Below are 23,102 nucleotides of genomic sequence, written 5' to 3'. Positions count from 1 at the left end.
GCAGAGGGAGCCGGAGGTCGTTCGCCACCGGTTCCCTCTGCCTGGATGAATGCCCGTGCGATTTTGGCGCTCATGAGCGCCAAAATCGCACGGGCATCCATTCCGGCGGGGGCCGTGCATTCATCCAGGCAGAGGGAACCGTGGGCCGTTTTCGCCACCGGTTCCCTCTGCCTGGATGAATGGCCATGTGATTTTGGCGCTCATGGCATGAGCGCCAAAATCGCACGGGCATCAATTCCGCTGCTGCCCCCGGATCCCGGATGCCGCTTTTTTTTGCTTCTTTGCTGCCCCCGGATCCCGCTGCCCCCCCGCTGCCGCTGCTGCCCCCGGATCCCGCTGCCCCCCCCCGCTGCCGCTTACCCGTGAAATCGGGAGGAAGGGAGAAGGGACTACCGTAGCAGGCCCGAGCCTTGCTACTTTTTCGGGTTTTTTTTTTTTTTGCTTCGGGAGGAGGGGACCGGACGGGGCTGCAGGAGACCGGACTGGGGCTACACCGGACGGCTGGACCGGGGCAGGTAAGCAATTTTTTACACTACACTACACTAACACCTACTAGGGGGAGGCGGTAAACTAGCACGTTAAGGCCGCGGCAGAACAGCGGGTTACTGAGGAGATAATATCAGCGCCCGTTACAGTATCGGAGGGGAATAGCTAATTCCTTCATTATACAGCTTTTTCGTTCATTTACATGCTGGGTGCGGAAAGGGTTATGTGTTTATTTTAGGAAGCACTAAGGACGCGTGAAACTGGAGACTGTATTGCTGGACCGCCTTACTCGTCTGTATTGTGCGCTCCCAGCACGTTACAGACGGGGAATCTTTAACTGAACGTTACTGTATCGACCTGATTGTGAGAAGATCCTCTTAGACCAGACTATCTTGGTTCTTAATGGGAAGATAGGTTTTATCGGTTTTGTCAAGTAAAAAACTACCTGACTACGCTGATGAAAAATGGAAACATCAGAAAGGGCAGATGAGATGATAGATAAAAGGCTGAGAAGAGGGAAAGCTGATCCAATGTAAAATATAAACAAAGCCATTTACCCAATAACAATACTCCTTCCTATCATGGCCCAACTTTCTGGGAGGGTTCTGTACTGGTATAACAGGATTTATGGAAAGAAAATTAACAGGTAAAAAATTTCTCCTTCCATTTCAATCTGCCACACAAGAATAGACAAATGGGAGGCACCAGAGCCCATCTATTCTGAGAGGGAGGAAGTACAAGCAACCCTTAATGTCAGCACAGGAGACGGACACAGATTCGGATGGCTCCTGCGCCTCTTTTTCATCGGGTTTTATTCTTGCCATGCACAGGGCTTTTAAAGCCCGCAAGGCTCTCAAGAAGCACCCGTATCAGCCGGAGCCCCAGGGGACACCACCCGCGGCTCGTCCATGGCCGGATGACATAGCGGGACCCTCCAAGGCTAAACGGCCACTGCAGGCCTTTCCACCCAGAGAGGATACGGGTATCTCGGAAGACTTTGAGGATCAAGAGGAGCTCTCCCCGTCCCCGAGGGGGGCAGAGGGGGATGGCACTCCCGCGCAAGGACTGGCACGACAAGGCCAGAACTCTGAGGGAGACGACCCGAGGGTGATAGGTCTCTTCCGTCGCAATGAGTTGGGCCCCCTTATTCCTGCCATTTTGGGGGAATTGGGGATCGTGACACCTCCAGAGGAGTCCTGGATCGGTTCCATGGATCCAGTACTATTGGGTCTGAGTGGACCTCCTACCACTTTTCCTTTTCATTTTTCCTCGACTGACCTGCTCTTTCGAGAATGGGATACTCCAGATCTGGATCTGAAGGTATCGAAAGCTTTATCCCTTGCCAGAGGAGGCGTTGGAGGTCCTGAGGGTCCCAAAGGTGGACGCCGCGGTTTCGGCAGTGACAAAGCAGACGACCATTCCAGTCACGGGTACCACGGCGCTGAAGGATCTTCAGGATCGGAAGTTAGAAATTCAGTTGAAGAAGATTTTCGAGTCTCTGCCCTGGGTGCCCGAGCTGCGATCTGCAGTAACTTCGCCTTGCGGGCCAGCCTACGTTGGGTACAACAGCTTCTTGCCAATTCTGGTGTGCAGCTCCTGAGGTGACATGAATTCTTCCCTCAGTTGAACATGGTTCTAAACCGAAGAGGATGTCTGTGTAGTTCGCTGCTTCTGAAATAAAGGTTCAGGATCTCTCCTTCAGTGGAGCACTGCTGGAGACCAGAGAGCTACAGGTATGAATACTTGGTACTAGATGCAGGGTTGTTCTACAAGAGCTCAGGTTTATTCATGGGTGGAGTTGCAATTGGTCTGCTCTTGGAGATCTGTAGTGCAACATCTTGATCTATTTTGCATTCCTTTCTGTATGTTGCAATCTGACTGACAGGGTTGCAGACGTAGCATCTGTCACCTCGGCAGTTTGTGGTGGCCTCTGACAGTGTCCCACTTTTAGGGAGTAATTTGGGTACATCCCACTTGTCTGGATTGGTCTGAGTGGAAGAAGGTGGTGAAATTACTACTTACCTGATAATTTCCTTTCCTTGAATACAGTCAGACTAGTCCCTATGTTACTGCTATCTTCAGTGTCTATGTTCACTCTGTGCCTTGCAGCAAATGGTTATTTTTATGTAAATAAGCAGGATTGGAAAGCATTATGGCTTCCTATGCTTTGCCGCTTCTATTGTTGGATACTCTGTTGCTGCTTCTTAGCTTTTTCTGGAAGTGCACTAGTTAAACAATCATAATGAAAAATGTAACTATAATCAATTTAATGGTTCTATTAACTTTGTCCTTAGTTGGCTTGTTACAGGAATACTAGCAGGTGGCTGTCCACACAGAGGTATACAAGGAGTGACATCATTGAGCCTGTTCTCTGTCTCTACTCTACTGCTTGGCATGCATAACCCACTTGTCTGTACTAGTCTGATTTTATTCAAGGAAAGGAAATTTAGATAAGTAATTTCACCTTCCCTTTCATCCTGTTACATCAGTCCAGACCAGTGGGTTATGTCCCCCCCTATCATCAGATGGAAGCAGAGTACACAGTTTTCCTTGTGACATCACCACTATTTAGAGGTGGTGCAGCATAGACAACCAGTATGCTCTGCCTACAGCAGATGGTAAAACATACTGGTGGTGCAGTAAGAATTTTTTTTTACTCTGCCTGCCTCATTTCTTTTTGGGGTGGTGGTCAAATGCCGAGGGCCTATCGGAGGATTAAGCCAGACAGGCTGGACGCCTGGAGGCGGTGGTCGCCTACAGTGCGGATGCCCTGCATGACCTTCTCCGAACATCGGCTCGATTCATGGTGTCAGCTGTTTCGGCCAGACATCTCTTGTGGTTGAGGAACTGGTCGGCGGATGGGGCTTCTAAGTCTCGGCTGGGGTCCCTCCCCTTCAAGGGAAAACTGCTCTTTGGTAAGGAATTGGATGACATCATCCAGCTACTGGGCGAGAATAAAGGATACCGTCTGCTGGAGGACAGGTCTAGGTCTAAGGGGTCCTTTTCGTCCCGATCCTGCTATCGGAGTAGTCGTAAGTCCCGGTCCTCCCGTCCGAGTACCTCTTCTTCATCCTTTCGTTCGGGAAGCGGTAGACAGCAGTTTCAGTCCTTTCGAGGAAGACGCTTCGGTAGACCCGCCTCCACCCCCTTCGGCAACGGGTGGTAAGTTCGCGCAATGATGGCCTGCCGGTCCATCCCTCAGTCCTGAAGGTAAGGGGGCAGACTGTCCCTCTTCATCGAGGCTTGGACTACAATCACAACAGACCAATGGGTCCTCTCAGTGATAAGACACAGCTACGCTTAGATTTTGCTCGCCTTCCCCATCACAGATTTTTTCCCACCCCCTGCGGAGACGCAGTCAAGCAGGAAGCGGTGCGCCAGACGTTGGTCCGGTTGGCAGAGCTGGGAGCCATCGCCCCAGTTCCCGCCTTGGAACAACGAAGAGGACACTATTCCATATACTTCATCGTTCCAAAGAAAGAGGGCTCTTTCCGGCCCATTCTCGACCTGAAGGTCAATCGGTGTCTCTGGGTGCCGCGTTTCCGCATGGAGACCCTGAGGTCAGTGATTGCGTCTGTACGACCGGGAGAATTCCTGGCGTCACTGGATCTCACGGAGGCATATCTGCACATCGGGATCCGGAAGGAGCATCAGAAATACCTTCGCTTCTTTGTGTTGGGGAAACACTATCAGTTCCAGTCGTTACCGTTCGGGCTAGCGACGGCCCCCAGAACCTTTCACCAAGATACTGGTGGTGGTGGCGGCCCAATTGCGCCGAGAGGGACTGCTAGTCCATCCGTATCTGGATGATTGGCTGATCTGCACAAAGTCAGAGGAGTTGTGCAGGTCAGCGATTAAGCGGCTTTTGCAGCTGTTACACTCGCTCGGCTGGGTGGTCAACACAGCCAAAAGTCATCTCCAACCCTCAGTCTCTGGAATTTTTGGGAGCGTTCGACACACGGCAAGGCAAGGTTTTCCTCTCGGTAGACTGCTGCCGCAAGTTACAAGCACAGGTCAGGGCTATCCTGCAGATGCAGTCGCCGACAGTCTGGGACTACCTACAGTTGATTGGTTCCATGGCCTCTACGCTGAAATTAGTCCTGTGGGCTTTCGCGCACATGCGTCCCTTACAGTCAGCGTTACTCTCCCGCTGGAGTCCTGTATCTAAGCAGTTCCAGCTCCAGCTACCTCTGACAGTTGCAGCCCGTTCCATTCTGGGTTGGTGGTTGGATCCGGGCAATCTTCTACAGGGGGGGGTCTCGATTGTGGCCCCGGACTGGACGGGGGTTACCACGGACGCGAGCCTCTCCGGCTGGGGGTGGTATGCTTACGACAGTCCATGCAAGGGTGCTGGTCCGCGACAGTCACGCTGGTTGATCAATCATTTGGAGACCAGGGCGGTTCGCCTGGCATTGCAGGCATTCCTACCAATAGTTCAGGGGAAATCAGTCAGGGTCCTGTCCGACAATGTGACCACAGTGGCCTATATCAATCGATGGGGAGGGGGGGGGAGCGCGGCGGGACTGAGTCCCCCAGTGGCCTTAGAAGCCCGGTTGCTCTTCCAGTTGGCGGAAAGGCACCTTATCAGCATCACTGTGTCTCATATCATGGGGGTAGACAACATCCATGCGAACTTCTTGAGTCGTCACCAACTAGATCCAGGAGAGTGGGAACTAGCGGACAATGTCTTCCAGCTCATCTGCGACAGATGGGGACGGCCGGCCATGGATCTGATGGCAACCTTTCAGAACGCCAAGGTGCCATGCTTCTTCACCCATCGCAGGGAACCAAGGGCAGAGGGTGTGGATGCCCTGGCGCTCCCCTGGCCGACGTCAGTCCTCCTGTACGTCTTTCCCCCCCGTGGCCTCTCATAGGCAAGGTCCTGCGTCGCATAGAGAGCCATCCCACGGAGGTCATCCTGGTGGCCCCAGAGTGGCCCTGAAGGCCTTGGTTCGTGGATCTCATCAATCTGACCTTGGAAGCTCTGCTCCGTCTCCCGGCAGTACCGGATCTTCTTCATCAGGGCCCCGTCTGTTTCGATCAGGTAGATCGCTTTTGTCTAACGGCATGGCTTTTGAAAGGCACTGTTTGAAAGGCAGGGGTTATTCGGATGCGGCAGTGGCCACCCTCTTGCGGTCTCGCAAGGTGTCGACTTCTGTCCTACATGCGCGTTTGGAAGGTTTTTGAGTCCTCGTGTGTTTCCCCGAGCGAATCGACCTACCCAGGCTACCATCCCCGACATATTAGCCTAACTACCAGAAGGGCTTGGTTAAGGGGCTGTCCTGTAGTTCCTTGTGCGTACAAGTAGCTGCCCTTGGTTGTTTGCGCGGCACAGTGGACGGTGGGTCCTGATTTGATTCCTGAAGGGGGCGACACATTTACGTCCACCACTGGTGTCCCCTTGTCCTTCCTGGAATTTAAATTTGGTGCTTAAGGCTCTGTGTGAGCCCCCGTTCGAGCCATTGAAGGGAGCTACGTTGAAGGTAGTATTTTTGGTGGCAATCACTTCCGCCAGAAGAGTTTGAGCTTCAGGCCTTATCCTGTCGGGAACCCTTCTTGCGGATCTCTGAGTCTGGAGTTAGTCTCCGGACTATTCCTTCTTTCGTCCCAAAGGTAGTGCCAGCATTTCATCTGAATCAGTCTGTGGAGCTTCCGGCGTTTCCACAGCTCGATCGGATCCGTTCTCCAAGGACTTGAAGTTGGACATGCGTAGGGTCCTTGTACGCTATCTCAAGGTAACCAATGGTTTCCGTGTGTCGGACCATCTCTTTGTACTCTGGAAGGGCCCCAGGAAAGGGTAACATGGCGTCCAAGACAACCATATCGCGCTGGTTGAAGGAAGCTATAAATTCTGCCTATTTCCTGAGGGGTCGACCACTGCCTTTGGGGGCTGAAAGTGCATTTCACGCGTGCCCAGGCGGCGTCCAGGGCGGAGTGCCAACAGATCTCTCCTCTAGAGATCTGCAGGGCAGCAACTTGTAAATCAATGCGCACCTTTGCGCGGCATTATCGTTTGGATGTACAGGGTTCCAGAGGGAAATTTTGGAGCAGGCGTGTTGAGAGCAGGCCTCTCTACGTTTCCCACCCTAAGTAGTTAGCTCTGGTACATCCCAGAAGTTTGGACTGATCCGGTACGTACAGAGAAATGAAAATTAGGTCTTACCTTCGATAATTTTCGTTCCTGTAGTACCAAGGATCAGTCCAGAGTCCCGCCCTATGCTGCAGTACGTTCGGAGAGTCCGCTGTTATGGATAAACAAAGAAATGTTTGGCTCTTGGCAACATTTTTCAATCTGTTGTAATTAGTTTGTCTGGGTCAGGTTCTTGTTGGGGGAAGTGACCCGAGGGTTCCCCGTTGATCTTCATGTATATAGTTAGTTTAGTTTACATTGGGGAACCACACTGCTTTGACATGGCGTAATACTGACAGGCTGTGGGTGGCACCCTGGTATATATGGCAGAGCCTGTCAAGTTTTGCTCTGTTTCCACCTGCTGGTGCGGAGGCATAACCCAGGAGTCTGGACTGATCCTTGGTACTACAGGAACGAAAATTATAGAAGGTAAGACCTAATTTTCATTTGGATTACTATTAACATAGAAATGACAGCAGAAGACCAAACGGCCCATCCAGTCTGCCCAGCAAGTTTCACACTTCCCCCCCCCCCCCCCCCCCCCCCCTCATATTTATGTTACTCTTGGCTCTTAGTAACCTTTTGGTTCTATTTCCCTTCCACCCCCACCATTAATGAAGAGAGCAGTGTTGGAGCTGCATTTAAGTGAAATATCTAGCTTAGTTAGGGGTAGTAACTGCCACAATAAGCAAGCTACACCCATGCTTATTTGTTTACCCAGACTATGTAATTCAGTCCTTGTTGGTTGTCTGTATATAGATCCACTTTTCTTCATTCCCCCTGCCGTTGAAGCAGAGAGCTATGCTGGATATGCGTGAAGTATCAGAGTTTCTCCCCTGCCGTTGAAGAAGAGAGCTATGCTGGATATGCGAGAAGTATCAGTCTTTCTCCCCTGCTGTTGAAGCAGAGAGTTATGTTGGATATGCATTGAAGGTAAGTATCAGGCTTATTTTGTTTGGGGTAGTAACTGCCGTAACAAGCAAGATACTCCCGCTTTTTTGTGAATGCAAATCCTTTTTTCCACATTCATTCACGTCCTCTAGACTTTATGGATCCACAGTGTTTATCCCACGCCCCTTTGAAGTCTTTCACACTTCTGGTCTTCACCACTTCCTCCGGAAGGGAATTCCAGGCATCCACCACCCTCTCCGTGAAGAACTACTTCCTGACATTGGTTCTGAGCCTTCCTCCCTGGAGCTTCAAATCGTGACCCCTGGTTCTGCTGATTTTTTTCCCGACAAAAAAGGTTTGTAGTCTTTGGATCATAAAAACCTTTCACGTATCTGAAAGTCTGTGTATCACATCACCTCTGCTCCTCCTTTCCTCCAGGGTGTACATATTTAGATTCTTCAATCTCTCCTCGTAAGTCATTCGATGAAGACCTTCCACCTTTTTGGTCGCCCTTCTCTGGACCACCTCCATCTTGTCTCTGTCTCTTCAGAGATAGAGTCTCCAGAACTGAATACAGTATTCCAGGTGAGGCCTCACCAAGGACCTGTACAAAGGGATAATCACTTCCCTTTTCTTACTCTATATTCCTCTCTCTATGCAGCCCAGCATTCTTCTGGCTTTAGCTATCGCCTTGTCACAGTGTCTAATGATCTGAAGTCGGCGAAACAAACACCCCAAGCTCTCTCTCCTGCTCCGTACACATCAGCCCTTCTCCCTCCATCGAATACAGTTCATTCGGATTTCCACTCCCCATATGCATGACTCTGCACTTCTTGGCATTGAATCTCAGCTGCCATATCTTCGAACACTCTTCCAGCTTCCTTAAATCCAGTCTCATTCTCTCCACTCCTTCTGGCGTGTCCACTCTGTTGCAGATCTTAGTGTCGTCTGCAAAAAGACAAACCTTACCTTCTATCCCATCTAAATGTCGCTCACAAAGACATTGAACAGGACCGGTCCCAACACCGATTCCTTGCGGTACACTGCTTAAAACCGCTCTCTCTTCAGAGAGCGCTCCATTTACCATCACACATTGACTTCTGTCAACCAGTTTACAATCCAGGCCACCACCTCAGCACTCACTCCTAAGCTTCTCATTTTATTCAGTCTCCTGTGCGGGACTGTATCAAAAGCAATGGACAATCAAGTAGCAATGCAGAACATTGCTACTTGATTGGTTAGCAAAACGTTATACTTGTTCATATGGACAATCTCTGAAAGCCCTTAGCTCTAGGAAGTTTATCTTATGAAGTTTTCTCTAAGCAGACCAAAGGCCTTGGATACAGATTCCCTCAATGTGGGGTCCCCAGCCCACATTGGACATATCTAAGGAGGAATCTGGAAGGGTACATTCCTGGCTATATAGCAATAAATCAAGCATCAGGACAAGAGGTGCTACAGAGGCTGGGTGATGCCATCCCAGAGATCTTGAGTGATCTGATGCTCCATTGAGCTTTTCAGATGAAGACATGCCAAGGGAGTTACATGAATGCCATGAGGCCCAAAATCTTGACATAGTTTAAGATAATTTTATGCAGTTTAGCCAGCTCCCCGGAAGACTTTGTGAAGGATCAGAACAGGCTCTAATGACTGATTGTGGATCAATATTTATTTATTTATTTAACAGTTTTTTATACCGACCTTCATAGTAAATAACCATATCGGATCGGTTTACATTTAACACTGGTATAACTGGAGTAACAATTCAGGTAAACGAAAGATAACAATAGGTAGGAATAGGTCAAAGTTACAATCAACAGGGAAAGAGAACTTGGAGGCTTGCGACAAGCTGGAAAGAAGATAAGGCAGGAAATAAGTATAAAGTGTTACCATAGAGCGTACGGGTTAAAGCTTAAAAAGGTGCTTTAACCTGGAAGTGTCAGAGTCCATTGTTCGTGAGTATAAATGCCAGACCGGGTTAGAGTGAAGGACAACTAGTGATTGTCTGGTGGATCGGTGAAGGCTTGGTGAAAGAGCCAGGTTTTAAGTCTTTGTCTAAAAGTTAAAAGGCATGGCTCCAATCTGAGATTTGTTGGAATGCTATTCCAGATAGATGGGCCTGCTATCGAAAAAGCTCTGTCTTTGGTTGTAGAGAGGCGTGAGGCTTTAGTGGGGGGTATTTCAGGGTGCCTTTGAGAATATCTCTAGTTGGTCTGTTAGAGGAGTGGAGTTTGAATGGGATTTCCAGGTTGAGTTGAAGTTGATGGATGGTCTTGTGAATTAAGGTGATTGATTTGTATAGAATTCTGAAATTCACTGGTAACCAATGTAGGTTCCTGAGGATGGGTGAGATGTGTTCGCAGCAGCTGGTACTGGTCAGCAATCTCGCTGCCGCGTTTTGTATCATCTGCAGTGGTTTGGTAGTGGATTTGGGGAGGCCAAGGAAAAGGGCACTGCAGTAGTCTATTTTGGCGAACAGAAGCGCTTGGAGGACTGTCCTGAAGTCATGGAAGAATAAGAGTGGTTTAAGTCGTTTTAGAACCTGTAGTCTGTAGAAGCAGTCCTTGGAGGTTGTATTGACCATTTTCTTTAGGTTTAGTCGACTGTCTAGAATTACCCCAAGGTCTCTAACCTGCTTACAGGTAGTGAGAGAATTGTGTGGTGATGGTGGGGAGATATTGTTTTCATTTGAGGAGATGTGGAGAAGCTCTGTCTTAGAGGCGTTGAGTACCAAGTTTAAACTGTTGATTAGATTAGTGATGGATAAAAGGCAGTTATTCCAATGGGTGAGCGCTTTTGAGATTGATTCAGTTATGAGGATTAGAATCTGCACGTCGTCTGCGTACAGATAATGAATTAGGTTGAGATCAGTTAACAGTTGGCAGAGGGGGAGGAGGTATATGTTAAAGAGAGTTGGAGATAAGGAGGATCCTTGTGGTACACCAAGAGTTGATTTTGTTAAGGGTGACTCTTTATTGTTGATTTTGACTTTAAAAGTCCTATTGCTGAGGAAGGATTTGAACCAGTTGTGGGCAGATCCGGCGATGCCGATATCTGCTAGGCGATCCAGCAGGATGGTATGGTTGACGGTGTCAAATGCCGCCGAGATGTCTAACAGGACTAATAAAAAGGAGTGTCCTTTGTCTAACCCCATAATAATATGGTCTGTAAGTGAAATGAGGAGGGTTTCCGTGTTGCGTGATTTGCGGAAACCATATTGCGAAGGGTATAGGATCTTGTGGTCTTCTAGGTATTCAGAGAGCTGGGTGTTTACCAGTTTCTCCGTTAGTTTGGCAACGAATGGGAGGTTAGAGATGGGTCTGAAATTAGCTAGTACATTAGGGTCTAAGTTGTGTTTCTTGAGGAGGGGCTTGAGTGAGGCGGTTTTTAGACTGTCTGGGTAGCTTCCTTGAGTTAGAAGGCTGTTGATGATGCAGGTCAGAGGTCCTGAGATCGCGTTTGGGATGAGAAGCAGGAGTCTCGATGGGATGTTATCAGCCGGATGGCTGGATGGCTTCTGACTTTTTAGAAGGGATTCGATCTCTTTAGTGGAGATTGATTCGAAACTGTCAAATTTGGGTCTAGTAAGAGAATTGGGATTCTCGCCTAACTTGACAGGTATTGTATTTGGAGGAAGGAGGGTGAGGGTATTTAAAATCTTCTGTTGAAAGAATGAAGCAAGCTCATTGGCCTTGGAAAGAGCTTGTTCGTCTGGAATAGGTGGGGGGGTAGATTTAGTGATTTGTGTTACGTAAGCAAATAGGGCCTGGGCATCAAACTGGAATCAAACCTGGGCATCAAACTTGTATTTAAATTATATGCAATATATTGCATATACCGTATTTTTCGCTCCATAAGACGCACCTGACCATAAGACGCACCTAGGTTTCAGAGAGGGAAAATTAAAAAAAAAAAAAAATTGTGCTAAACCGGTTCTGCGTCTGGGCGTCTTATGGAGCAAATTAGGGGAGTGCATAGGTTTTTTTTTTCTCCCCATTTTGTTTTCGGGTCTGGGGAGGGCCATTTCGGTCCACTCCCCAGATCAGAATATTTTTCTTTCTGTGGGAACCCCCAAACCCCCCCATCCCAACCCTTTAAATTAACAACCTCCACCCCCCTGACCCCCCCCAAGACCTGCCGAATTAATTTCCTGCAACCCCCCACCCTCCTGACCCCCCCAAGACCTGCCGAATTAATTTCCTGCAACCCCCCACCCTCCTGACCCCACCAAGACCTGCCAAACGTCCCTGGTGGTCCAGGAGCGGTCCGGGAACGATCTCCTGGGCGTGAGCCGTCGGCTGCCAGTAAACAAAATGGCGCCGACGGCCCTATGCCCTCACTATGTCACTGAGACCGATCGCTGCTATTGGTCGGTCTCAGTGACATAGTGAGGGCATAGGGCCGTCGGCGCCATTTTGTTTACTGGCAGCTGACGGCCCTATGCCCTCACTATGTCACTGAGACCGACCAATAGCAGCGATCGGTCTCAGTGACATAGTGAGGGCATAGGGCCGTCGGCTGCCAGTAAACAAAATGGCGCCGACGGCCCTATGCCCTCACTATGTCACTGAGACCGACCAATAGCAGCGGTCGGTCTCAGTGACATAGTGAGGGCATAGGGCCGTCGGCGCCATTTTGTTTACTGGCAGCCGATGGCCCACGCCCAGGAGATCATTCCCGGACCCCCGCTGGACCACCAGGGACGTTTGGCAGGTCTTGGGGGGGGGGGGTTTGTAGGAAATTAAGTCGGCAGGTCTTGGGGGAGTCGGGGGGGGGGGGGGGGTGTTTGTTAGATTTTTGTTTGGTTTTTTTTTTATATTCGCTCCATAAGACGCACATACATTTTCCCCCCACCTTTGGGGGAAAAAAAGTGCGTCTTATGGAGCGAAAAATACGGTAATTTAAATACAAGTATTGTATAAAGACATCTGGTACTTCAACAACTGGGAAGATCAAAGACTAGTACTGAAATTCCTTTCTTGTTGTAAAAAGTGCAAATTGAAACTCTTAGTGCTTGCAGAACCTAAGGTTAAGTCAGAGAGAAAAAAAAAAAAGATATATAAGAATTGTATTTGTCCATTTTATTTGGATGATCTGAAAGGAAGAAAGAGCGAAACAGCTGGTTCTTTTTGGGGTCACCAAGCTCACAGTATTCCAGGTTTTTCAAGGACACTGTCTTATAGAGGGAAGATGTATAAGGGAAGTGTTTTGTATAATATTTGTCTGTTTCCTATTTACCTGTACTGATTTATGTACAGCTTACTGTAACACTGCATTTGTTTTTGATATTACTTATCTTTGCTGATTTATTATCCATATATTTACAAAATTTAGTAAACTATGTTTTGATTTACCAGAATGTGTGTAGAGTTTCTATGATATAACAAAAAATACCCCCATACGGCCACCGCGCACACGAATCTGACGACTCAGTCTTATTTGTCCCATGTCAATGTCTGCTAACAATCTTATCCTTCCCACTGCAGATATCAATGTGAGGATCCTCTCTTGTGGGAAGAAGGCTCTTGCTTGAGAGGTGTCCAACAGTGCTCCTATAAATTTCAAATCAGATAAAAGGCTCAAGTGGGACTCTGTGTATGTCATTAACCACAGCAACTCAGTTACTCATTAATACTGTAGCACTGCCTTGAGACATGCTTTTCACCAGCAAATTGTCCAGGTAGGAAAAAACATGTGCTCCCCCAATTTGCATCGATGTGCCAATACCGCAAGACATTTTGTGAATCCATGTGATGCTGGTGCCACAAAACCTTAGCTTCTCCCTAAGAGGAAAGTCCTCTGGCACAGATTCTAGGATTTTATATTTTTATTTGAAAATTTCTATCCTGTTTCAAGGTTTGATGGGGGCTGCACGTAAATGAGCCACCGACATTGCTATAGCCCGCACAGAGTGAGCTTTTACTCTGCCGGCTAGCGGGAGGTCTGCCTGCATGTAGCAAAAGGCAATGCAATCCGCCAGCCAGTTCGACAAGGTCTGCTTACCCACTGATACTCCCAGGCGGTTGGAATCAAAGGACACGAATAGCTGGGTGGATTGCCTGTGCCCAGCTGTGTGATCCAGGTAGAAAGTAAGGCCCTTTTGCAGTCCAAGGTATGAAAAGCCCGTTCCCCCGAGAAGGGTTGAGGCCTCGGGAAGGTAGTGGGTAAAACGGACTGATTGAGGTGTAAATCAGTCACTACCTTGGGCAAGTCTACATGATCGTGGAAGAATCTCGTGTATGGTGGATACGTAACCAGATCCTGAGTAATCACCATCAGGAATATTTATTTTTATTTATTTGTTTTTATATACAGATATTCACCCAAGAGTATCACATCGGTTTACATAATATCTAGTGAGATAGTATGACCTGTAATCACACTATCTTTCCACTGAGACATTGTAAAACTACAACAAAGTATAGTTTTGTATGAATAGAGATAACATTGTGATAACAAAAACAGCTTATTTTCATGACAATATAATAGCTAACATTTGATTTAACTATTAAGTGATCTCATTGTAGGATAATTGTAAGGATGGAGATCTGTTTGGTTGTGGTCGTTGGGGATGCCGTGGAGTTAGCTGTTGGCTGGGTATACTTTTTGGAATAGCCATGTTTTTAGTGATTTCTTGAAGATCTGTGATGAGGGTTCCATTCTGAGATTTGCTGGAAGTTTGTTCCATAGTGCGGGTCCTGCTATTGAAATTGCTCGTTCACGTGTTGAGGTGCGTTGTAACTGTTTGTTGGAAGGAATGGAAAGTAATCCGGAGTTGTTGGATCGTAGGTTTCTTTGGGAGGTGTATGGATGAAGGGTGTCCTTTAGCCAGTCTGTTTTTTTGTTGTTAAGGGATTTGTGCATTAGGGTAAGGGCTTTGTATTGAATTCTGTTTGTTATGGGGAGCCAGTGGAGGTCTTTTAGTATGGGGGGGATGTGTGTGGAGCGTTTGCTGTTTGTGAGGGATCTGGCTGTCGCATTTTGGAGTAGTTGGAGGGGCTTGAGGGTGGAGGCTGGGAGACTTTCCAGGTGAGGAACTTCAGGTCGCAGGACTGCAATGGCTCAAAAGGAGAGCACATGAGCTGTGCCAGGATGCAACAGCAGGCCAAAGGGGGGCCTTCAGCTAAAGAAGACCCCGCATAAAGCAGCCTACTAAAGGTTGCACTGAAATGGACGTGCCAGCAACACCACGATGGTATGCACTAACAGTGCTGAGGTGGACCCTGACAGAGCTGGTTTGCAGCCCAGACTCGGAGAGGTACCACAGGTAGTCCAGCAGCCAAGGGAGGGGACATGAGAAATGATCCAAATCATGCCCCACACACCAGATAGAAAATAGTTCCCACTTCAAGCAGTAGGATTTCCTAGTGGAAGGCTTCCGAGACGCCACCCAAACCTGGGAGACGCAGTCCGATAGCATCAAGTATTGAAGGACTATGCGTTCAACATACATGCTTTCAGAGCCAATGCCCGGAGGTTCGGATAGTGTAGGGTGCCATGATACTGAGAGATGGAGGTTAGGTGCCGTCCCCAGCTAGATTGGGGCCCATACTGACAAGTCCCGCAGAAGCGGAAACCAGACCTGTCGGGCCAAAAGGGTACCGCAAGTATCATGGTTCCTCTGTCCTGTTGAAGTTTCAACAATGTCTTCAAGAGGAGCAGCAGTGGAAGGTAGGCATATATCAGGCCTCTCCCCCAGTGGAGGGAGAAGGCATCACAGGCCGGACACCCTCCCCCCAACCATAGGGAGTAGAACCTGCTCACTTTGTGGTTGTGGGGGGAGGCAAAAAGGTCCACATCTGGTGTACCCCACTGGCGAAACAGTTTGGCCGCCACCTCTGGTTTGAGGGACCACTCGAGGGGCTGGAAGGAGCAGCTTAAGTGGTCTGCCAACTCATTCAGATGGCCCAGCAGGTACATGGCTCGGAGAGACATCCCCTGAGAGAGGGCCCAGGTCTACACTTGTACTGCCTCCAGACAGAGCAGGAATGAGCCTGTGCCGCCCTGCTTGCAGATATACCATATCGCTATTTGGTTGTCTGTCCGAATCAGGACTTCCTTGTGCAACAACTGGTCTTGGAAAGCCCACAAGGCGTAACAGATTGCCCAAAGTTCCAGGAAGCTTGACAACTGGCTTCGGAGGCTGTCCAAAGACCTTTAGTGTTGTTACCATTCACATGGGCTCCCCAGCCCTGAGGAGAGGCATCGGTAGTGAGGGCCACTTCAGGCGGAGCAGCCTAGAAGGAAAGCTCCTCTCCAAGTTAGAGATCTTCCCAGCAGGAGAGAGACTCACAGAGGTTCTGTGACTGAGACATGAGTCTCGTGGGCCTGGGAAGCGTGTCACCATTGTGATCACAAGGTCCATTGAACCCTCCACATGCACAGGCAAGCAAGAGGTCGCATGTGGCCTAGCAGGCAAAGCAGAAGGTGGGCTGTTCTGGACAATGGTGGCCAGCAAGGAGAGGGCAAGAGCCCAACCCCTGGGCAGAAACGCTCTCGCCAGCACTGTATCCAGTCTGGCCCCTATGAAGTCCAGCTGAGAAGACTGACAAAGATAAGACTTGGGGTAGTTGATGACAAACCCTAAAGTCTGTAGTGTCTGCACAGTCAGGGCCAGAGCACTCAAGGCCCCCGCACAGGAATCGCTTTCGACCAACCAGTCTAGGTATGGGAAGATATGCAGCGACTGAGACCTGGGATTTGGGGAAAACACGGGGGGGGGGCTGAGGCCAGCCCAAAGGGCTGTACACGCTTCTCCCTCCCTGTACTGGTAATGGGCCTCCTCCACCAAAAAGCGGAGGTACTTCCGGTGGCTGGGGGAAATGGCTGTGTGAGCTTAAGCCTCTGAGATCGAGGGAGCAGAGCCAGTCTCCTCTTCTGCAGAGTGGGATCAACGTGCTCAGAGAGACCATCTTGAACTGTTCTCTTGCGAGAAACTTGTTCAACACCCTGAGGTCGAGGATGGGGCACAAGCCGCCATTCCTTTTCGGAATGAGGAAATACCTCGAATAGAACCCTCGGCCCTGCTGATGGCGAGGGACTGGTTCCATTACGCCCGCTACGAGGGGGGCAGAGTTCCGTCTGAAGTATGACCTGTTGGGCGGATGAACTCCACGACAGACATGGGGAGAGGCCTCTGGGAGCTGAGAAGTTTAAATGGTACCCATAGCAGATGATAGTAAGGACCCAGCAGTCCAATGTGATATTTTCCCAGTGATGAGCGAAGCCAAGGAGCCTACCCTCCCTACTGGGGAATCCAGCACCAGGGGTACAGTAAACTGACTTCCGCTCCCTCGCTGCCAGTCTAAAGCCCATGGCAAGGGCTTGCTAGGGCGCTGGCTGGGGTCTAGGCGCTCGCTGTTGGCGAGGGCGGCTCCTGAAGCTGGTACAAGGTATGCGTGTCCTGGAGGGCAAAGGTTAATATTTCCTCTGCCTGTAAAAGGGCTTCCGGGATCCTGGCCTGAAGAACTTACTGGCAGAGGACAGAGCATCAGAGGTGCTGGCGGAAAGGTATTGAAAGGTCTCATGATGGACCTTCAATTGTGCTACCGCATCTCGGACTTTATCCCCAAAGAGGTTTTCACCTGTGCAGGAGAGGTCGGCTAGCCATTCTTGGACTTCGGGATGGAGGTCAGAGGCTCTGAGCCATGCCATTCTTCAGACACCTATGCCCACCGCAGCTATGCGGGCCAGTCTCAAAAGCATAAGTGGAACACACCTCGTGTTTGCCAGCCTCTAGACCCAGTAGGACAATAGCCAAGAGTGCCTCTTGCTGTTGAGGCAGGCCCTCTGCGACCTCCTGAACCCGCTTCCAGAGGTTCCGGTTTACAGGGTCACGTATAGCTGGTATGCGGGCAAACAGCATGGCGCCCTCAAAGACCTTTCTGCCCAGGGGGGCCAAGGAATGGTGTGGGAGCACCGGGCCTTTAAGGCGGAATCCATGACCAACTGGTATGGGGAGGTGCCGCTTCTCAAATCCCATGGCCTGCTGCACCAAATAGGTGGTATCAGCCTCTGTTGAAGGGGGAGATAGAAGTGGGATGTTCTCACATCTGGAGGAGGTTGTCCTTTAAGATGTCATAGATATGGATCGCCACGATCTCCTTAGGAAAGTCGACAAACTGGAGTACTTGCAGCATATGTTGCGAATCCTCCTCTGTGAGCAGTTGAAAGGAATGGCTTCAGGCATGGCCCTAGCAAACCCCACAAAAGACAGATACTTGGGGGGTGACTGGTGCCATTCCTCCGGTGGAGAGGGCTCAGAGGATGATTCTGTACGATCATCACCCCAAGGGTGATAAGGCCCTTCCTCCTCACTGGGACCAGCATGCCTTGGGCTCAGATGGCTTCAGAGGCCTCAAGGGCATCGCAGGAATCAATGGTTCCTCTGGCACCAAGGGGATTGGAGGCTGCAGGAGGCCAGAAGGACCCAGTAAAATCTCTGGGAACTATGGCCTGAAGAGCATGGTACCAGCCACATCTTCCTCAGAGAACCCGAGAACCGGTATTGCCCTGGTGGAGGGTATCTGTGGCCGTTAGGGAATAGAGGGCTCCTCAGGCACCGGCTACTTTGGGAGGGCGCCCAAGAGGACATCCAGATGCTCTAGCAGGGGTGCTAACATCGATAGTGGAGGCTCGGTCACCAGTACAGGGGCTGGCAGCACTGGCAGCTCAATGCTCTGGAGCGCTTTGAGCACCACGGACTGCACCTTGCGGTCCAACTCTCCTGAAAGTCAGGGTAATCAGGACTGAGGGAGGGGGACGAAGTGTCACTGGCTCTTCCTTGTGTCTCCAAGGTGGCACGGTGCCTGGCACAGATATCAATGGGGAACGCCTAGGATTACTGGAGGCATCGGAGGATGGGGCCTCCGATGGCTGGTTTCGCTTCGGTGGCGGCCCGACAGATGCCGGTGCCAAATCGGAACCATGACCATGCGTTGGCGACTGGTAGCAATGTTTGCGGGATCTCCCTCTTTGCTCGACCCGGTCTTTCCCCAGTGCCAAGGAAAGAGCATCCCGATGTCCGGGAGAGAGGTGAAGCCACCAAGGACCTATCATCTTTCCCATGATCCTTGGAAGTATTGGTGAGAGGAACAACGAGGGGAAAACGTATCTAGTGTTTCCCCTCGACCTCACGGCATCGATGGAGCTGCAAGAGTAGAAGGAGACGACTTTGGAGCTCCAAATTATTTCTCCATCTTATTGAGGCGCACCCAATGGCCTTTGGGGGGGTCATCTGGTAACACAGACGACACTCAGAGATGACATGTGTGGCCCCCAGACAGAGGATGCAAACCTCATGCGGATCTGTGATAGACATGGTCCGCGGGCATGGGAGGCACCAACAAAAATCGGTCGACGCCATAGAAAAAAACCTGGCGTGTGGTTGACTGGTCACTGTAAGGCAATGAGTCAGGAATTGACCACAAATCTGGAAAATTAATAAGATAACCTACCAACCGAGGAGGCACCAACCGCAAAGGGGGACCAGACGTGGAAATCGGGGAAAAAACCCTGAAAGTGACGAGGAAAAAAGAAAATGGAGAGCTTTATAAACCATGAAGAAACTGCACCGCGGAAAAGAAGAGACTGAAGGGGGGACCTCACATGAACACGCGGATAATAACTTGTAGTCGAACATTCAAAAAGAAGCTCAAAACTTGGCTTTTCACAAAAGCCTTCACGTAAAGGTCTCTCCCTATGGGATTGATTCACGTATTTCAAACTCCAAAACACTAGCTGTCTGATGCTGTAACCATAAAGTCTCCTGTCAGTTGTACTTTAATACGCAACCATGCTTATTAAGTCTGTCGTAAATCCGAGTTTGTTGACTGTTATTTGTAATAATTTTAAGTCATTCTCAGTTTTATCTATAAGTTCTTACGTAGTTAGCCCTGTTATTTGTACCCTCTTGTTCGATGTAATTTCCAACTTTGGTTCTATGTAAACCGACGTGATATGTACCAGTACATGAACATCGGTATATGAAACCCTTTAAATAAATAAATAAATAAAATAAATAAATAATAGCAAGCTGGACATGCTCAGTCTGCTGGTCAAAGCTTCTAGACACTTTGACAAAAGTTTTCCATTCCGGGCTCCATCTGCTTATCCTAGGAGAAAAAGAAAAACTCTTTCCTGCTTCTGGCTGTCAGTGTAAGAAGGCAGCCTCAGGGGGCAGGGGAATCAGGACATCTGGCTTTCCCTACCTCTGGAAATCGAGAGCCAAGCCAGAATAGAGATTACCAACCCCACCCCTGCTCAACCCAAAGGATGGCCCACGAAGGAACCAGTCTTCACTAAGTGCTCACTTAAAATCCCTTTTCCCTTTTTTCCCCCAATAATCTCCATACTGCAGGTTTGCACCTCTAGCATCTGCTGGAGTCAGAAATACTGAGGATCTGCAGGTAGCACTCTTAAGCAGCAGTGCCTGAAAAGTTTTTATTCTTTGCTTCCATCTGCTGGTAGGGATGCAAAACCCACTTGTCTGGACTGATCTGAGGTATGAACAGGAAATCACTTTCACTGATACAAATATGTCTCTTCAACACCTCACTCGGGTACTTCCTGATTGAGGGTGAGTAATTTGGCAATGAAGAGAATCTGAAGCATTGTGCAGTCTTATCTGAGCCACTGCTTCTTTGACCTTCTGTCCATCTGTTAAGGAAATAATCTTACCACATTGGCAGTACCTGGCACTGAACACACCAGGATTCATTTTAGCACATAAGTGTGGTTTTGGGGGTCATAAGTGACAAGAAGGCGGAGAGAAGAGAGTCAACCACGTTACCGTCCAGCTGCGTTGAAAGAAAAAACTGAAGAGAGGATGGATTCGAGCGGAGGTTTCTTGTGCGCAAATCCATTACAGCAGAGCAAAGCTCTATACACAGAATGCTCTGCTCCGTACCGCCAGAAGACATCACCCAGAAAAAGCATGGCTAATTCAGCCTGCTTGGACAAGAAAAAAAAGCATTATCTATATTGTTTTAAAGATGTGTTTTATGGATTTTATTATGTTTTTTATGTAAAGATATGTATGTTAATTAAGAATGTACATTGGAAACTGCTTAGAGTCATGGATTGAGCAAGTATACATTTTTTTAAATAAAACAAACCAAATGGACATATCAGAAAATACCATGACCATTGCTGCCTCTGTGCACCAGTACCAGCACACCACATGGTAACTGAAAAGTAAGATAACTTAGAACACACTCAAAAAAGCTACCCAGGAATGATTAAAGGGGTGAGAAAACCACAGGGCCTGTAATGCATGATCACCCCTCAGAAGCAAAAATTCCCTAACAGCAGGAGAAAGAAAAATATTCATAACCAATGGGCTCCACAAAAAGATGAGACTGAAGGAACCTCCATGTGAGCTTTGAAATCAGAATTTCTGTGTCAGGATCCATCTGATGTGTGAACCATCCTGCTTGCCCTCCAAGAATTATTGCTCTTCAAATTGATGGTTAAAAGCTTGGCTAAATAAGTAACTTGTACAACTGCAGTATGGACTCATCAGAAAAGCAGGAAGGTAGCAAGGCTCAATATACTTCTGTCAGAGAATAATTACAGGAAAGCAATCACTTTCTCTGATGACAAGCAGCTCCATTGAGACACACTTATGGAACTACCTAGTTAAGAGCTACCATCAAAGAAAATGAGAATGCCAAGAACACCTAACAAGATATATATTAGGAGAAAAATGTTACTTTTTTTCCTGTGAGAGAACCGTAACACAAAACAAATTGGTCCTATATCCCCGATGGGAAGCCATTTCAAGGTAATAGTAGCTGATCAATATGTGAACAGAGGTCCTTATGACAATCCATAAGGGACACCTTTTGGAGTGACTGGCTTTCTTGACCTTGGTTCAACAATTAAATGCAAAGTCAAAAGATGACATTTTTAAACTAAACCAAACACAAAACACAATTGAGCCACAAGTGCCAAATGCAGTTCAGAAAAGCCAAAATCATATATCCAGGAAGAAATGATGAGAGAAAAAAAGATTCAATTATTTTCAAGTTAACTATTGGGACACTAAAGCAACACACAAAACTGGAAAAACTGTCAAAATGTCTGAAGGCTGTCCTTATACAGATCAAGAAGAAACTAAAAAGCTACAGATCCTGCAGTGCATGGGGAAACTTGCTCAATTTTTTTTTAATTTAAGAAAAAGCTGACTCCACATGTAATACAAGTCATAGAAAGACAGTGACAAATAAGAACCATTTGTGCTTTCTTAACACGTTAACCACAGAGCCTACTTGATCACTGGTCTTCTCACTCAGTGTGACTCACTGTAGTCATGGGTCAGAATTATCAACAGAACAATAAAATAGAAAAACAGTTGCTGAAACATACTTGCAATAAGCAGCAATCTCTCTGCCTCTGCTTCTTCCTGTGATCCTTTTCCATGACCTTCATCCGTACAACAGTTCAGAGCTTGGCTGGCTTGATGAATTACATTCTGGTGCAAGTTGATCTCTTTATTCAGAATCTAGTATTGTTCAAAAGGAAAACATTCTGAAGAGAAAAACCCTGCTAGAGGTAAAATAAAATACTGACTCGCTAGCCCTATCTATGTCACGAAAGGGTGTAGCACTACCCACAATGCCCATTCAAGGTTCACCTATGGACATAGTCCTGCCAAGCACTGCTCTGTCTTGCCTTCATTCCTACACCAGCAATCTCTCACTCATTAGCTGGGTTTTCCCCTTGCTTTTGGGAAAGTATCTAGCCTGGTGGCTTCTAGGGACACTGACCTCATAATTCAAGGGTCCCACAGTTCCTAGAAATACACCTACAGACCAAATATAAAAAAAATGCTGTATTCAGTCACAGGACAGAGCTAACAAAAAAAAAATAAATAAAAAAGTATAACAAATAGTGAACTGTGAACAGAAAATAAATGTGTAAACAGCCATCTGGTAAAACATGGATTCATACAGTTAATGCTAACTAGGTTAAGTTTCACGTACTTATTCAGTGATTGGGGAGGTTAAGATGAGGCTGTTCTCAAAAATATGTGTAGAGCTGGGACAGGACCTTAGTATAGATGCGGTTAATCTGCATTCACAGCCAAGAATGAAGAGTTCTAGCAACGTTTGCCTTCAGAGACTGCACAGACAAAACTACATGAGGGCACAAAAGTAATACTTTGTAACATCCTACTGTGCCATTGGTGAGAATCTTACAACTCCTTGAGTATATCAGAAAGGCATTTGAAGCCTCAGTATGAACTCCAGTATTGTAAAGGTCAAAGTTTGAGCAGCCTATCTTGAGAAATAAGCTCTCTGGGAAAACCACAAGTCCCAGGGCAAAACATCACAGTATACATAAACCTTGCTTTGCCACACACTAGTTCATATAATCTCAACTACTAAATAGGAAGCAACATCCTCAATGCATGAGATATAGAAAGGAAAGTTCTCCATTTGTCCCACTAGATACCAGACTATATTGGATACTATCTTGTAGGAAAGAATTCCTATTTGCCTTTCATTTTCATGCTCAAATGCCCCAAATAGCTACTGGAGTGTGGCACAAACCAAGTTTCAGTCTTTCAGGGAGTGTTCCCTATGCACAGCAA

General features: G+C 48.1%; 1 protein-coding gene across 7 annotated transcripts in view; it reads right to left on the bottom strand.

The window, feature by feature from the left end:
- The window catches only part of ANLN (anillin actin binding protein), a 212,424-nt gene that overhangs the window by 63,640 nt on the left and 125,682 nt on the right, over positions 1 to 23,102 (bottom strand). For all 7 annotated transcript variants that reach the window (XM_029589491.1, XM_029589492.1, XM_029589494.1 and 4 more), the window contains exon 13: positions 21,875 to 22,010. In XM_029589491.1, coding sequence (XP_029445351.1) covers positions 21,875 to 22,010 — 136 coding nt within the window. The remainder of the gene's footprint in view (positions 1 to 21,874; positions 22,011 to 23,102) is intronic.

This window comes from Rhinatrema bivittatum, chromosome 2, assembly GCF_901001135.1.
Source record: "Rhinatrema bivittatum chromosome 2, aRhiBiv1.1, whole genome shotgun sequence".
NCBI lineage: Eukaryota > Metazoa > Chordata > Amphibia > Gymnophiona > Rhinatrematidae > Rhinatrema > Rhinatrema bivittatum.
Note: the sequence above shows the minus strand (reverse complement) of the source record. Positions and strands in the feature narration are given on the sequence as shown.